Here is a 17,897-nt window from a genome sequence, read left to right on the forward strand (position 1 = left end):
CTGAGGATTTTGGCATACGAAGAGTGGGGGCAAAATTTGTGCCCAAGCTGCTTTCACAAGAGCAGCAACAACTCCGCCTTAAGGTCGCGCAGGACATGCTGGAGTGCACCAACAGGGATCCTGAGTTCCTGAAGACTGTGATCACTGGTGACGAGTCGTGGGTGTACAGATACGACCCGGAAACCATGGTCCAGGCGTCACAATGGAAGCATCCAACATCCCCGAGACCGAAAAGAGCACGACAGGTTCGGAGCAATGTGAAGGTGATACTGACTGTTTTCTTCAATACCCGGGGTGTTGTGCATCATGAGTACGCACCACTAGGCTAGGCTGTCAATAAGGAGTACTACCAAGAAGTCCTCCACCATCTTCGTGATGCAGTTCAGCGCAAGAGACCGGAGCTGTAGGATGCATGCAATTGGCAGCTGCATCATGACAACGCCCCAGCTCATTCATCGCACCTGATGCAGGATTTCCTGGCCAAGCACGGCATTCCGCAGGTTCGCCAGGCTCCCTACTCTCCTGACATGGCTCCTTGTGATTTCTGGCTGTTCCCGAGATTGAAGACATCGCTAAAAGGCTCCCGTTTTGACATCCGCGAGGACATCATACAGAATGCGACGGCGCAGCTGCATGCCATTCCAAAAGCCTTCCAGAACTGCTTCCAGCGATGGAAGGACAGCTGGGCTAAGTGTGTGGAGCCACAAGGGGCCTACTTTGAAAGCGATTAGGTAGTGTAACCACCCAGATACAGAACTTTTTTTTTCCCAGCTCAAGGTCGGATACTTTTTGGACAGAGTAGTATGTATTGTAACGTGTTTCTTTACTAAGACGCCGTTCGGATTAACTGGTTTATTTAACAACCTACAAATCTCGATTACAATTACAATTGCAGGGTTTCACACTTTACAACCCTATTCGCAATACTCTTTTCGCACTGTTGCGGGGTTTCACACTTTATAACCCTATTCACAAATCTCTTCACACTGTCACGATTCACTCGTTACAACTAAACTCGGTGACTACCACAATTCAATTCAACTCGTAGGCCGCTGTCTTGAGACTCTTTCACTGCTGACTTGTAACTCGTAACTTGAGAACTTGAGAACTGTCTTCGGTGGCTGTGTAGTTCCCTTATATAGCCGCAGTGTTTGCCTGTTACGGCGTTGCGTGCCTCGTCACAGTGGGAAGCGGTGCCACATCACCGTGTTTGTGTATAGCCTAGCAACGCTGTTTACTCGCGTTGCCTAGCAACTGCTGTTCACTCGCTTTGCATAGCGACCAGCGTGCTGGGACTCAGCTCACTTCGGCTCTGCTCAGCACATCACAGCTGGCAGGGGGTGGATGTTGACCTGCCTATTACCGTAGCGCAACACATCACAGTATTTAATATAATCACATATTTTCGGCAAGCCCATGATAACACAGGCTGACAGACCTGATGCAAATATATTCATATCTCTTGCAGCAATCCATGCATTCGACTTTTCATTGTAACATTCGACAGTGTTCTTTTGGACACAGATTCCACAGATAGCGAAAATCTTGTCGTCGATCACTGCAATACCGAAGCTCGCTCGGGGCTGAGACATGTCAGGGATCTGCATCCATGCGTTGGCTGTCGGATTATACTTCTCGCCACTGCACACACAAGATTCGTCATTGAATCCTCCTATGGCGTATACACAACCATGGTAGGAGATGCAGGAGAGGGAGCTACATACAGACATCGTACTTCAATGAGAGTCCATTTGTTGACATCTGGATCATACACCTCTGCTGAATTCACTTGAATTCTATCATTGAATCCACCAGTGATATAGATCTTACCGTTGAGGGTAGCTGCACTGGCAAAGCTTCGCTTCTCGTTCATGGGAGCTATCATAGACCACCGATTCGTACGGTAGTCATACCTCTCAGCAGTTCTGCTGTTGCAGCTGCCGCCCATAGCGTACACTAGTCCATCCATCACTGCCACGCTCAAGTTGCATCTCCTTTCGTGCATGGACGACACCTCGCACCACGTTTTCGCCACAGCGTTGAAGAAGTGGCAGGAGCTTAAGTGACCCTCATCGTTGCTGCCTCCGATCATGTAAATGTTGAATCCAATCACTGCAGTGCCATGCCATGCTCGCTGGAAGGTCGGTTCAATCTTCTCTATCTTAACCCATCGGTTTGCCCGTGTGTCTTATATTTGGACGTAATTCATAGCCCTGTAATCTGTCCTTCCTCCAGTAACAAATAGGATCTCATGCGGAATACGTGGTCGGGCAAACTCTCGATCAGGGATTTCCCTTCTTTCTGCGTTGTCATTTCCAAACCAAGCAAGTACTTATGAGCATCCATTATGATGGCACAACATTCATCATTTCCTGCCACACAAGGATGAGCCCTTACATTTTCGAGGACGAACTTTGGGTTCAATAGTCCAAGTCTGTCGTTCTTTGTGAGCTTCACAATGTTGCCTTTTCTATTCTCGTCATGATCGACCCACCGCAGAATGCCATCCCATACAACCTCGTTCGTTTGCTCCCAAAATAACTTTTAGCTCCTCTGGCAGCAATTCCAACAGTTCATCACTTTGCTGTGATACTTGCAAAAAGTTGCGCATCACGAAGCATCGTGCACCCTCTTCAAGGCGGGAGTAGTAGTCCCTTGCGATAAGCATGATGCCGATACAGTTCTCAGGGGTGAGCATGCTCTTGAGGAAGTCACAGCAGAGTTATATTCAAATATGAGTTATTTAAAATATCTACACATTTTCCAAACTGCACTTGCATCAGAAACACATCCAGGTGGAGGGCAGTGGCTGAAGGAGCAACTGAAGGGTGGTAAAGTTACGTATGTTCCCGGGAGGAACACGAATGCCGAATGTTTTGAGGGCAGAGGTACAATATTTAGAGCCACTAAAGATATTTGTTAAATACAAAACATTGAAATTTTGGCGCCTATTATGCAGTGCCTGCAAATTTAATTGTTCTGATATAGCATTACAATGGCAATCCACAGCTCGAAAAAAAATCTGTTATGGCAAAGGGCTGCAAATTTTCTTTAATGCTCTCAAGTATGTTGGAGTCAGTAATTATAGCAGAGTTCCTGGCAACAGAAGCAAAATTCAGCATAAGTAAACTGTCTACGGTAGAAAAGGGAAACGTAGTTTACGAACTCATCTTAATTTCAGTGCACGTGAAATATATCAAAATGATGGGGAAAATGAAGTTCAAAATCAATATTTACACCCAGATCTTTAATACAATCTGTTTGCAATATAAAACAATTTTCAAATCTGCATTCATAGTTTAAAACTTTCGTTTTCCTGGTAAAAGGCATAAATATTACTATATTTTGCTTCATAACGTCTGCCCAACACCATCTGTGCACAAAATTAATATCAGACTTTGAGAGTAAACAGTCACTAGATGAATTAATAGCTCGATGGACTTTAAGGTCATCTGCAAAAATTAAGACAGTTGGAGCGATTAATTATGTCACACAAATCATTAATGCAAATTGTAAGAAGCCAAGGCCCTAAAACTGACCTTTGGAATACCCCCCACAGTATGACAAAAGGTGACTAAAATATACCAGACAAACATACACAAGTCTGTCTATTAAGTCACACAACTGAGAAACCAATTTAAGTAACCGGAAGATAATATATAACTATTTTGTTCATGAAGAAGCAGTGCAACTTGAAGAATGTCAAAGGCATTGCTAAAATCAAAATAGATTCAGTTTGACTTTGTAAACAGACTAAACGGGTAACACAGAGTCGAGGAAAGTGACTAAATTGGTAACAGAAAACTTGAGACTTGATAAAACCATGGTGGGAAGAGGGTAATTTAAGTGTAGATTTTTAAGAGTGAGAAACATGGTTATGTATGATAAATTAAAAAATGTTGGAAAATTTTTAAGAATAGGTATGGGTCCATAATTTCCAACAGGGGAAGTTCTTTCTCTCTCTAAACAAGGACAATAGCTGCTTGCTTCCAGAAGTTGGGTAGGAAAAGTATTCTCAGATAGGATCAGTTTAATAATAAACTTGAGAACAGGTGCAAAAGTTTCAGAAGAACTCTTTATAAGAAAACTCGGAGTACTGTTGAGCCTGACTGATTTCAATGGTAGCATCTGTTTTTACATCTTTCTGAACATCAAGATTTGAAACAGGGAATAGGGATTAAATTTCAGTACACTGATTAGCAGAAGAAAAGGTTACAAAGCAAGGACTGTTACAAAAAAGGTAAAAAAGTAAAGTTGTCCCTGTGCTTAACTAATTAAGCACTGCAACATGAAAGCATATGGGGGAGTGGATGTATAGATCCACATTTTCTTGACTGGTTGGAGGTGAGTGGTCATCTTCACGCCCTGGCCGCTTTATCCCCGGGAAATAGCTCCTGCTACCAATTGTATAGGAAGCTGAGTGCACCCCATAGCCAGTCTGGATGACATGCAGAGGAGAGAAAATTCTTGACTATACAGAACTCGAACTCTGACCCCTCAGTCATCCAGTCCACAGCCAGTCGCGATACCGACTGAGCTATCCCGGCTCCCCAAGGACTGTTACAAACTGACCAAAAATGCTTTGAAAATGCCTCAGCAACATCACGAGAGGTCTTTAAAACAACAAGATCAGTATCAAAATGTATTAAAGCAGTATTCTGTTTCTTAAATTGTAAAACATGCTTCCAAAATGGCTTAGGGTGAGATTTTAAATTTTTGTTGACAGATTTGAGACAGTGAAAACTGTCAGACTTAATGACTGTTTTAATTAATTTCCTGTGAAAAGAAAATTTGTTATAGGAAGAGTATTTAACTTCTTGAAAAGCTGTTCAAATTTTTTTAATATACTTTTCATTTTGCAGAAAACCAAATAAGATAGTTATGCTTTTTAATGTGTCTAGAAAGAACAGCTAAATCTATGGCTTGATTTACAGCAGCAAGATAACCCAACTTGTGATGTTTTTGGCCTTCACTGTATTTATCTACGAGTAGATTTATCTTTTTGTATTTGTACAGGGAGGTTCATACCATTGGTGACCAGTTCACAGAACCTTCCTGCTTGTACCACAGTGCCTCCAACAACTATGCTACTTGAGGTAGAATTAGATGACAAGAAGCCTGACTTGAATATGAACCTAGAAAATCACAGAATTGTCTACCTCAAAACACTGCAGGGTCATAATAAATAGCAAGAAGCTGAAGCTTCGACCCTGTAAGACATCAGTAACACATGCCTTGCAATCATGCAATCAAGACAGCAGGGTTCATTTTAGCACTTCACTGAACCCACATCTAATCCATAAAGTCCAGCTCTATCCAGTGAAAGTCAGAGTCTGGGGTGCTGTAAAGCCAGAGATTGTAGGACCTGAGTTTCTTAATGAAACAATTAATTTCAAAACAGGTAATTATCAAGTAATTCTTTCTAGAGTTAATGCAAGACTCTATGGCTGGCTGCAGCAAGACTCAGCTACTGCCCAACATTGCATGTACACATATGTCTATACTTGCTCTGTGCAATGTCTTGCCAGATATATCAGCAGTGGTATTTGGCCAGCACTTCCACCTGACTTTAATCTTTGTGATTTTTCCTTCTGTGGTCCTTTGAAGGGCAAAGATGCAAACAGTAAACCCTAGTCAGAAAAACTAACAAAATATTCATAGGTAAATTCCAAATATTCCTGCAGAACAGCTTTAAACAGTTAATCACAACCTCCTCTGCCAGTGCAAGGAATGTCAACATTTTCAGCACCTCTTGTGATCTGTGAATTGTAACTACTTCATTCCAAGCATTATCGTCAACAGCCATATTAATTTATTAACAAATTCGTATGCACCTCGCAACTGGTGGTGCACTACTCGCCATGAAGAGTATAGCCCTGAAACGATCAACAAGAGTGTGAACCTCTGTGTATGGATATGTAGAAATTTTCTATGATGTTTGTGAATAGCACTTTTTTTGCGCATTTAATTACATCAGTTGCATATTCAATTTGACCATGGTGGTGTCTATATTACAGGATGTGTTGCCAATGACAATTCTTCATTACTGATTTTTATACTTCTTACACGTTCTCTGTATCTAATGTTTAGTCACTGTCCTTTCTGTCCCTGAAAATAACAAAAAAATCTGTCATGACAACCAATCACCTGATGGCAGGTACAAAGGCAATTCCTAGGTCACATACTATATTACTTTTACTTCAAACAAAGGACAACATGCAGCACATGTCTATAATCTGTCAAACAGTAACAAACCTATAGAGAATCATTAATTATACTACTACAAATTTTCAGCATAATAACAACTCTATATTATTACACAGAATGAATTGAAGAAGGAAAACAAACAAATGATAATCATTAGCATTTATAGATGCTGGGAAGCCTATGATACAGTATCAAAGCACCTCAAATGGGTCATCTTCAGGTACCGCAAGTTTCTCACATACTATTACCAAACGTTAACATTCCCAATTTTATAAATGGTTCATACACGGTAGTTCCTATTCAATTCACAAACCAGACAAAACTTAGACTAGACCTTGGTTAAAATTAACAGTCTATATAAATAAAACAAGAATAAAAATCAGAAAAAACCGTACATGTGATAAAGACTCATATAAAAATAGGTTAAACCTAATTTAATAATTAGGTGATCCTAAATCCACAATTTGACATTTAAAAAATGACCTTTCAAATTTACATAAGCAGTGAGTATCTTCATGTTCGTTACAGCAGTAGACCACGCATATGCTTTGCCAAATTCCTTCTACTGTTTGCTGCACTACCTTGTTAGTATTGTATAGTTACCATTTTCCTACACAATAGATGTCTCATTTTTCACGTTGTCATAAGCCGATGGATAATGTGAGTTGTTTATGTTATGCAGTTCATTGTGCTGCATGTGTCATACTAATTTGCAATCTGATATTCACAATAAAATAATGTATGCAAGTCTTCATGATCCTTCAAAAATTACATTCACTCTACTATTTTATTTCTCCTCAAACAGAATCAACACATCTTTATTTAACTTCCTTTTTATAATCGTAATACCAAGTATCAAACAATAAGATATTTTGTCTGCAAAAACCAATACAGCATAGTTTGTATTCATCTGACCAATCCATAATAGCCATCAAAATATATTCAATCCAAATCATATACATAAAACTGTAACTAACTGATCAAAGAATTTACTCACAGAAGATGGAGGGAGAGCACAGATAACACAGAGCACAAAACAAATGAAGTTGCACAATTACGTTTATGAGCTGCCATCAGTTTCAGTGACTAAATCCTAATAATCACTAGCTTCTACTGTTGATTACCATCATAACTGTAAGGAGATTGACATGTCATGTCATGTCATGTCTGTTTCCACACAAGACAGGGTTTTGTGCACATTCAGCAGTCAGAATTAAACAGATATTGACATGCATTGACTTCTGTACCAACGAACTCAGTTCATTTCTTGTCAGTTGGAAAGGTTAGCAACAACAATCTTGTAGCATGCAACAGACAGCAGAACTGTCTTATTTACAACATTAAATACTGCAGAATGCTACAAATTACATATTGTTCCTTTAGTCTAAACCCAACTCTACTGCTCTATGATTTACTGCACATGTCAACATGTATGCCCTGATGTGTTTTCAGGTGACTCTGATCTCTGAAAGCCTTATTACATACCTCACACACAAATGGCTGCTCCCCAGTATGTATGCGGTGATGTGTCTTCAGTGAACCCTGAATCCGGTATGACTTATTACATACATCACATACAAATGGCCGCTCCCCAGTATGTATGCGCTGATGTGCCTTCATGTGACTCTGATCACTGAATCCCTTATTACATATATCACATACGAAAGGCCGCTCCCCCGTATGTATGCGGTGATGTCTCTTCAGCGAAGCCTGAACACTGAATGACTTATTACATACATCACATACATATGGTCGCTCCCCAGTATGTATGCGCTGATGTGTCTTCATGTGACTCTGATCACTGAATCCCTTATTACATATATCACATACGAAAGGCCGCTCCCCCGTATGTATGCGGTGATGTCTCTTCAGCGAAGCCTGAACACTGAATGACTTATTACATACATCACATACATATGGTCGCTCCCCAGTATGTATGCGCTGATGTGTCTTCAGTGTACCCTGCTGATGAAATGACTTATTACATACATCACACGAAAATGGCCGCTGCCCAGTATGCATGCGCTGATGTGTCTTCAGATGACTCTGATCACTGAATGACTTATTACATACATCACATACAAATGGCCGCTCCCCAGTATGAATGCGCTTGTGTCTCTTCAGTGCACCCTCAATCCTGAATGTCTTACCACATACATCACAAACAAATGGCCGCTCCCCAGTATGTATGCGATGATGTGTCTTCAGTGTACTGTGATCACTGAAAGACTCATTACACACATCACACACAAAGGGCCGCTCACCAGTGTGTATGCATTGATGTCGCTTCAGTGAACCCTGATCATTGAATGACTTATTACACACATCACATAAAAATCGCCGCTCCCCCGTATGTATGCGCTGATGTGTCTTCAGTGTACTCTGAACACCGAATGACTTATTAGATACATTACATACAAAAGGTTGCTCCCCACTATGTATGCGCTGATGTGCTCTCAGGATTAGTTGCTGACTGAATGAATCACCACACTCATCGCAGGAATACTGCTGCTCCTCACCATACACAGGCTGAATATCATTCAAAGTACTCTGCAAAGTGAGAAGGAATAACATGAAAAATTCTAGTAGGAAGAGAAATGAGTCTGAAGCCTCAGTACAGTGAGATGTTACACCAGGAGGCGTCAGAGGGTTGACTGGAGATGGAGGGAGAGTGCACACACTCCCTTGTGTGGTGCGTGCATGAGTCCATCAGCATGTATGTTGGTTTCTGAGTCAATAAAAGTTAAGCTACACTGCCAAAGTCTAACAGATAAACAAAACAAACAAAAACAAACTCTGTGGCCTGTAGTGCACAAGCAAACTATACCAACTGAGAGAGAGACCAATTTTTTCTTCTAAGTTAGCATCAAATTTAGTGGATAGAGGGTGTTGTGTTGTCAGTGCAGTGAATCCCAACAGCCATTAGTTTCAGTTTTCTAGACTGGAACTGCCTAACAAATTGCAAAATTAAATGAAATTATATATTTGCAAAGCATCCATTTAACAGCGGACAGGCACCTGAAATAAAATAACAACAGTGACTTAAAAAAAGAACTAAGACAGGCTGCTTATGGCCCAGTAAAATCCCCAAAACAATATGAGGTGCTAGTGGAAAGTTCCCGGACTAGGTCAAAAATGAAATACTGGCTTAACTTACTCCATTTTGGCTGCAAGTCCATCAAAAGAGTCTCCTTGGAAATGTATACGGCAATTCCATCGTTTTGCCATGCTTCAAAATCACAGTGGAAGTCATATTCCTTAATGCTGTCGAGTACTGCTTGTGATTCCCTTCAAATGAGAAAATGTTTCAAAACATGGTCCAATCAGTTACAGTTTCAATTTGGGGGGGAAAAAAAGCGAAATCACAAGGGGCTAAGTCCAGTGAGCTGGGAGGATGGGGTTCAATAATCATTTTGTTGTTAGTCACAAACTCTGTGGTTAAGGGGCGTGTTAGCGGGTGCACTGTCATGATGGAGCCAGTTGTGTTTGTGACAATTTTCCAGTCTTCTTCATCAAATAATTTCTCTCAAGGGTCTCAAAACGTCACAGTGAAAGTCAGAGTTGACCATAGGGTTAGGAGGAACAAATTCACGACAATCAATCCCGTTCACATTGAAAAAACAATGAGCATGCTCTTTGATGAACTCTGGACCTGCCCCCATTCTTTGCTCTTGGTGACTGTGGGTTCTTCCATTGCAGCAATTGCTGCTTTGTTTCTGAATCATAACCGTAAATTAAACTTTTATCACCCATTATGATCCCAGAAATAAAGCTGGGTCCTTATTAGCCGTCTCTCGTAACTCAAGACACACATTTATGTGCCGCTGCTTTTGAAAATTTCTCGAGAGTTGGGGAACAAATATCACATCAACGCATCTCATGTTAAAATATTCTCTTAAGATCTCCTGGTGAACCCTGTAACTATACCCAGTGGTCTGGGAGCACATGGATTGTTCCGTGACAGCCTTCATGCATGACTTCTCAATATTTTCAACATTTTCTGTCACTTTGCTGGTGCTTCAACTGACACTTGACCAGTCTCGAAATGTGAATGCCATTCACATATTCTCCAAAAGTCATGAAGCATTTAAAGGGTTTCAGTAGCGGATTTACTGAGCTTCATGTAAAACTTCATGCACACACATTGCTCGATTTTGCCATCCATTACAGACAAAATGAAACACTTACTCAAAGAGGCATTTCTGTAAAAACAATGTGTGTTCACAGCACAGTATCACACGGCAGACTGAGGCAACAGGCTTCCAGAGGTGTGACTTGGGCCTCCCATCTCATTTTTCACCAGGCACTTACAACAATAAGAGTCCGGGAACTTTCCAAAAGTCTCAAACAGAGAGACAGCACAGCATCAGTTCAATAAATATGGCCACCCTGATACCATGAACAAATCTTTGAGAGTCATCTCCTATGATGCCATGTAACATTTCTTGATAATGATAACGTTTGGCTTTTGTCAGAAAAAGGCCCTGGATGTGTGACATCGTCATGGGCACACCACACTGTGCAGAAGCAGGTGTGGGAACGCCATGCAACAGGTGCATACTCGTATATATCAGGGAACTGTGCCTCATTTGAAGGCATGTAAGCATCATTTCCTGCTTCCTCAAGGAGCCGAATGACTGCCACTCCAAGAATACCACAGCTTAAATGACTGCAATTTTTTATGCTGTGTGTTGGTCCACATGTCTTGCAATGACAAGAGGAAAGGGTAAAGAAGTAAACAACAAGCATTACCGCCCAGAGGATGTTCTGCAGACAAACAATAGAACGCAGCTTTGTTGGCGGCTGCATGCAACTGTGGTGCAGTGGGTCACGGGTAGCTGTGGTTACTTGGGACTGTAACGGTGCCACTTTAAACAAATCCCCTTAATGGGGGAAATCTAACCAACAAAAAATAATGTAAACAAGAGTTAATAAGGACTGCACCCATTCCAAACTAATGATTATCATCATCATCATCAGTAATCTGTCAAGACGACAGGTCCACAGTCTCTTTCGAAACAATTCCTCCACTTAATGCGATCTAGAGCTTTCTCCTTCAAATGACAGTATCCTCTTCTGTCCCCAAGGTCATCCAGCATCTTCTTACGTCTTCTTCCTCGTCTTCTTGTCACTTCTATCCGCCCATCTATCTTTCCTTCGATAGCTTCTTTTAGAAGGCAGTTTCTGCGTAAAACATGACCAATCCAATTAGCCTTCCGTTTTCTTATTTCATGTAGGATATTCCTCTGCTCACTGACTCTAATTAACACTTCTTCATTTCTCACATAATCGGTCCAACTGATCTTCTCCATTCTTCTCCAACACCACATTTCGAAACTTTCCAGATGTTTCTGATCTACTGCCCTAAGTGTCCATGTTTCAGCCCCATACAGAGCTATGCTCCAAATGTAGCATTTCACTAGTTTCTTTCTCAAATTTAAGTCCAATTTGCTGATAAAAAGATTCTTCTTCTTGCTAAATGCAGCTTTTGCCATGGCAATCCTGGATTTAATTTCACAAGTACACCTTCCATCATCTGTTAACAAGCTACCCAAATATTTAAAACATTTTAATGATTATACTGTACTGAAATAATATTTTACACTAGCTGTGCCCGGCCACGCCTTGCTGTGGCTAAGTCTGCCGGTTCTTCCACAGTTTGATTTGCAATTACTCGACGCCTTGTTTCCGCTCCGCGAGTACGACGACCTAAGTTTGATCTTCTGCGAGGCATTATTTGGATGAACTAAAGTAGATCGATTGCACTGAAGAAGAAGGAAAAATATAACAAAAACATTCCAATTCCAACGCAATGTCACACGAAATAATTAAATCAAAATGAAAATAAATCAAAACTCTTTATATTCGGCGGTAGCTATCCCAAGACTGACTCCTTCCGCAGTTACTTCCAGACTCTCTTCTGTATCCCTCGGCATCTGCCCCGAGACTGACTGCTTCTTGTCCAAGCTGGACTATTTACACCTCGATAAATGATACAAACTATTTATATTATATTATATAATATTATAAATACCTCAGCTATACAATGAGCCTTCTGTTGTCTATCACCGGGGAAACGCTGCCAGAGTCGAATCCAAAACTCTGAGTGCAAACTCAGGATCTCTGCTATGATTTCACTCAGAATCTCTTGTGATACTTGTGACCTCGTGATACTGAACAGTCGCCGGAGCTACACTCTCTTATACATATAGCCAGAGGTCGGACGGGATAGGGAATACCTTATCGAAGAGTTAGTTTCATCAGTTGCTTAGGAAATGCTAGCACAGAACACCTTGTAGAAGTGTTTGCTTTCATCCGTTGTTATGCATCGGAACAAATTATCCTCTCTTCTCTGGGGAAACGCGTTTGTTTCATCCGTTGTTATGCAACGCAACCACTAATTTTTCTCATCTCCGGGGAAACGTGTTTGTTGTTCGGCAATTCCTATGCAACGGCCCACTGTTATTGCGTTTCCATGGAAGTATGCGCTAACTGTTCTAGCGTTACTATGGAAACGNTTTTTATATACTTATTATATACATGGCACACCTGTGACAGGTAAAAACATGCGTCTTTTAAAACCGGAATTGGAATTTGGAATTCAGAAAGGTGACCCCTTTGGAATCACTAGAACAGACAATTGCATAGGAAGTAACATTAGCGATACTGTATCGAATCTCCATGGTTACAACGAATACACGAAGCGTTCCCACAGAGACAACGCCATAAAAATTGGCCATTGCGTAGGAATCGTGGAATCAACAAAGCAGCACATTGCTGAAGATATTTTCTGTCGAATATGCAAGGAAAATTCCAATATGAACATCACAGCAGAAATCTGCAACGAAGCATTGATAATGATTGAAGATTTGTGCTTACAAATCGCGAACAAAGTTCTCAATCAATTGGGAATGCCATCACCGAATCGATCTGCTGCTGCTTCGTTCAATGTAGAATTGCGTCGTGAACAAAATTACAAGACGGGTTACATGCTTGGTTCCAGCTCACATTTTTGCTTGTAAAATTTCTTCATAGCGTCATAACACAATACACAGTTCACAATCAACATTGGCAGAATCATCACAGAAAGGATCATGGTTCCAAAATAATAACAATACTTAAGAACCTACATTGTTGTGAGTGTAGCGAACTCATTGCCTATGTATAATTGCTAACACTGTGTGTAATTTTCTAGATATTCTTGATTCTGTTATTGTAAGTAAAAAGTAAACTTATCCCTGTATCCGGCCGAGAAGGCCCATAGGGTTGTGAGACATTGAGGGTCTCATATTTGCTAGACAATAGGCTCAAAGATGGCAGTAAGGCTGTGAGCCTTACGCACCTGCCGCGCTTTACTCTCCAGGAAAATTATTTAATTAATTCCTGGTACTCATTTCTGTTAGAGGCTGAGTCGACCCCAGCGCCATAGTGCGGCTAGAAGGATTAGGTCAATTGAAAAAATCCAATGACCTCATCAGGACTTGCACCCATGACCTTCCATCTTGTAGCATAGCCCCTCAACCAAATACGCTACTGAGTACCTCTTCTGTTGTTGTTCCTCTTTCTATGCAAACTTTGTGCAGAACATGATCAAAATATTAATGTCTCACAGTCTGCAAACATAACATGGTGTAATTAGTTATTTCTCTTTTGCATGTGTTAGGAGGAATTTCACCAAATTTACTGTAGCTTTTTCATACCTGTCCACCACTTGATAATGTATGCTGTGTGTTGCAATGTGCATGTGGTTGGTGTCTGGGGTGCAACTGGCAGGAAAATGTATCATGTTTAATATACAGTCGGGTGTATATGTTACCTTCTGCGAATACTATACTGAATGATGTTTTTGGCCTTCATTGTATTTATCTATGAGTAGATTTATCTTTCTGTATTTGTACAGGGAAGTTCATACCATTCCTGACCAGTTCACAGTCCTGCCCTTCATGGTAACTACTGCACCGCCAGCATAGAGGCGAATAAGAATTTTGCCGATGAATCATCATGCCTGTTGGCTAACAATGGTTGGAATTAAGGGAACTTTTTAAATTTGGATGCTGCTTAAGGGCATTATGTTTCAAAGCAATCAGTGAGGTTCATGTGTTTATGATTTGTCAGCAGTGGGCAGCAGTTATCAGCTCCATTAGAAATTTCTGTTCTCACTTACAAATAGTGAGCAGTGCGTTCCATCATTGTGAGGTATAATTCAATGTTCTCGACAAAACGGCTCACTGTTGGGATTACAGTATCGCTATTGTTACTTCCTAGGCAACGGCCAACTGTTGGGGCTACAATACTGCTATTGTCGCTACCTATGCAATGGTCTGTTCTAGCCTTACTATGGAAGTGACTCCTGGATTCCGAACATGTGACATCTATATAATCTATATAAATAAAAATGTAAATATTCGTTTGTTCAGGATCCTAAATCTCCAAAAGTTCTTCACCGATTGCTTCGAAATTTTGACACAACGTTGCATTCGAATGCGCGCGTTTTTATATACCTATTATATAGATGTCACACCTGTGACAGGCAAAAACATGCTTTTTTGAAAAACGGAATTGGAATTTGGAATTCAGAAGAGTCACCCCTATGGAAACGCTAGAACAGACCGTTGCATAGGAAGTAACAATAGCGACACTGTATCGAATCTCCACGGTTACGACGAATACACGAAGCGTTCCCACAGAGACAACGCAAAAACAATGGGTCATTGCATAGGAATCGTGGAAACAACAAAGCAGCGTTTCTGCGGTTATGACAAAGGCTCATTTGCATAGCAGCAGTTGAGGGTATAAAAGGGGGTTGAATTCATTCACCCAGTCAGTCTTGGANCTTTTTTGAAAAACGGAATTGGAATTTGGAATTCAGAAGAGTCACCCCTATGGAAACGCTAGAACAGACCGTTGCATAGGAAGTAACAATAGCGACACTGTATCGAATCTCCACGGTTACGACGAATACACGAAGCGTTCCCACAGAGACAACGCAAAAACAATGGGTCATTGCATAGGAATCGTGGAAACAACAAAGCAGCGTTTCTGCGGTTATGACAAAGGCTCATTTGCATAGCAGCAGTTGAGGGTATAAAAGGGGGTTGAATTCATTCACCCAGTCAGTCTTGGAATAGCTGCCGCTGAAGAAGGTTGGAACCTAGATGCCCAGAGATACAGAAGTATTGGCCGAGAGAGTGTGTAACCAGTAACTCTAATACTGCAAGTGGTGATAATTGTAAAGGGTGCAAGTGAATTACAATAAAGATTCGCTATAATTAATATGGCGTAAAGTTATTTGTAGCGTGACATACCCAAACACGCTACATGCATTACTGACGTGTGCAACACATCACATCCACATCAAATTCATGCATTGTTTTCAATCATATTGACTGCCTGCTCTCCTTCATCTCCAACAGAGTTATGGGAAACATATAAATCGCACATGGCTGAAGATATTTTCCATTGAATATGCAAGGAAAATTCCAATATGAACATCACAGCAGAAATCTGCAATGAAGCATTGATAATGATTGAAGATTTGTGCTTACAAATCGCGAACAAAGTTCTCAATCAATTGGGAATGCCATCACCGAATCGATATGCTGCTGCTTCGTTCAATGTAGAATTGTGTCGTGAACAAAATTACAAGACGGGTGATCTTTTGTCATATGTGCAATCAAATATTCCTAAGCTAATGCTTGAGCAAAAAGGCATTTACGATCAAATAATGCAAACTGTAAATAACGGGGTTGCAGAATTCTTCTTCTTAGATGCGCCAGGAGGAACTGGTAAACCGTTCCTAATTAGACTGATTCTGGCAGCAATTCAATCCCAAAATGACATAGCCTTAGCCTTGCGGAATAACTGCGACATTGCTACCAGGTGGAAGAACTGCTCATTCCACTTTGAAACTGCCACTGAACATGCAATTCATTGAAACTCCCACGTGCAACATTTCCAAAGCATCAGGCATGGGAAAGGTATTGCAGAAATGCAAACTTATCGTTTGGGATGAATGCACAATGGCGCACAAAAAATTGCTCGAGGCCCTTCATCGATCATTGCAAGACTTGCGTGGAAACATCAGACCATTTGGGAACGCATTAATATTGCTTGCAGGGGATTTCAGGCAAACATTACCTGTAATTCCTTGATTGACACCAGCGGACGAAATAAATGCTTGCCTGAAACGCTCTACTTTGTGGCGACACGTAAAGACGTTAAAATTAACTGCAAATATGCATGTCCAGCTGCAAAATGATCCATCAGCTGAGATATTCTCACATCAATTCCTGGAAATTGGGGACGGAAAGGTGCCGGCTGATCTGACCTCAGGACGAATTTCATTGCCTCATAACTTCTGCAATTTAGTGACGTCAAAGGAAGCATTGGTTGAAAAAGTTTTCCCAATGTTGAAACCAATTATAAGAATCATGATTGGCTGAGTGAATGAGCTATTCTTGCGGCCAAGAACAAAGACATATACGAACTTAACAATATCATTCAGTCTAACAATCAATGCGAGGCAGTCACATACAACTTCGTCGACACTGTTGTGGAAGCAGATGAAGCGGTTAATTACAAACAGAATTTTTGACAGTCAATAGAAAGTCCATCCAGTGTAACAATTTGTAGGTCACTTCTTTATCACTTCTGCCTTATATGTTTCGGTTTAATATAACCATCATCAGAGGCACATAGTACAATCATGAACACACTGTCGTCGTTTAAGATGTACACAGTTATGTTTGCTGCGTAGACGCTGCTACAGTATGTCGACGTGTAAAAGCACAACACTTGTTAGGATTGTTGAATGCACTAACAATTCTCATATTCCATCCGAAACTTCCCTCAAGTTAAAAACGTCAATGTTAAAATATTTAAAATTTAAAACATTCATGTAAAATGTTATGCTCCTCCTTATTGATTCATCCCGAAGATGGGAGATGTCAGCTTGATGTTGTATGGCTTGTGGTTAGATGTTTCCACTGTGCTGTGTGTTGTGTACTGACAACAACGACAGTGTTTTCATGATTGTACTATGTGCCTCTGATGATGGTTATATTAAACCGAAACATGTAAGGCAGAAGTGATAAAGAAGTAACCTACAAATTGTTACACTGGACGGACTTTCTATTGACTCTGTGATTGATAGTGTAACGGACCAAAAATGAAACAATTCAAAATAGAATTTTTTAATTCACTCGATCTGCCACGGATGCCATCGCACGTACTGCAATTGAAAATCGGCGTGCCAATTATCACGTTGCGAAATATCAACCAGCCAAAGCTTTGCAACGGCACGCGGCTTGCAGTAAAATAATTATTGAGCAACGTCGCAGAAGCAACAATCTTCACAGGACCTTTCAAAGGTGAAGATGTCCTCATTCCTCGCATTCCTATGATTCCAACGGATGTGCCATTTCAATTTAAGAGATGGTAACTCCCAATTCAATTGGCGTTTGCAAGCACCTTCAACAAAGCTCAGGGCCAATCTTTAGAATTGTGCGGTGTAGATCTAGACACAGATTGCATCTCACATGGACAACGTGCGCTTTCTCTTTTTTTTCTTTTCCATTTAACCAGACTGAGCCACAGCAACGCGTGGTCGGGTACAGCTAGTATATATATATATAGACACACACAGCAGGCCACCCTGATTTTTTTTTTCTGTGGCGCTACAGCCCCAATTT

The 17,897-nt window shown here is 40.9% G+C and overlaps 1 protein-coding gene and 1 pseudogene across 1 annotated transcript; both read right to left on the minus strand.

Moving 5' to 3' along the window:
- Window positions 1-984: 984 nt before the first annotated feature.
- On the minus strand, window positions 985-4,306 carry LOC111873370 (annotated as a pseudogene).
- Window positions 4,307-6,975: 2,669 nt separating this feature from the next.
- On the minus strand, window positions 6,976-10,766 carry LOC117283007 (zinc finger protein OZF-like). Its single transcript, XM_033755068.1, has 2 exons — window positions 10,557-10,766; window positions 6,976-8,757 (listed from the first exon to the last, which is right to left on the minus strand). Exons 1-2 carry the CDS (start codon window positions 10,764-10,766, stop codon window positions 7,612-7,614), a joined length of 1,356 nt encoding a protein of 451 aa, XP_033610959.1. The 3' UTR covers window positions 6,976-7,611.
- Window positions 10,767-17,897: the final 7,131 nt, after the last annotated feature.

The sequence above is a fragment of the Cryptotermes secundus genome, unplaced genomic scaffold (genome assembly GCF_002891405.2).
Source record: "Cryptotermes secundus unplaced genomic scaffold, Csec_1.0 scaffold3959, whole genome shotgun sequence".
NCBI classification, from domain to species: Eukaryota; Metazoa; Arthropoda; class Insecta; order Blattodea; family Kalotermitidae; genus Cryptotermes; species Cryptotermes secundus.

Coding starts and splice junctions, on each gene's coding strand:
- LOC117283007 (XM_033755068.1), bottom strand. CDS start 10,766: ATGCACCTGTTGCATGGCGTTCCCACACCTGCTTCTGCACAGTGTGGT. Junction 8,758..10,556: donor TGATGCTGTGCTGTCTCTCT/GTTTGAGACTTT, acceptor CTCACTTTGCAG/AGTACTTTGAATGATATTCA.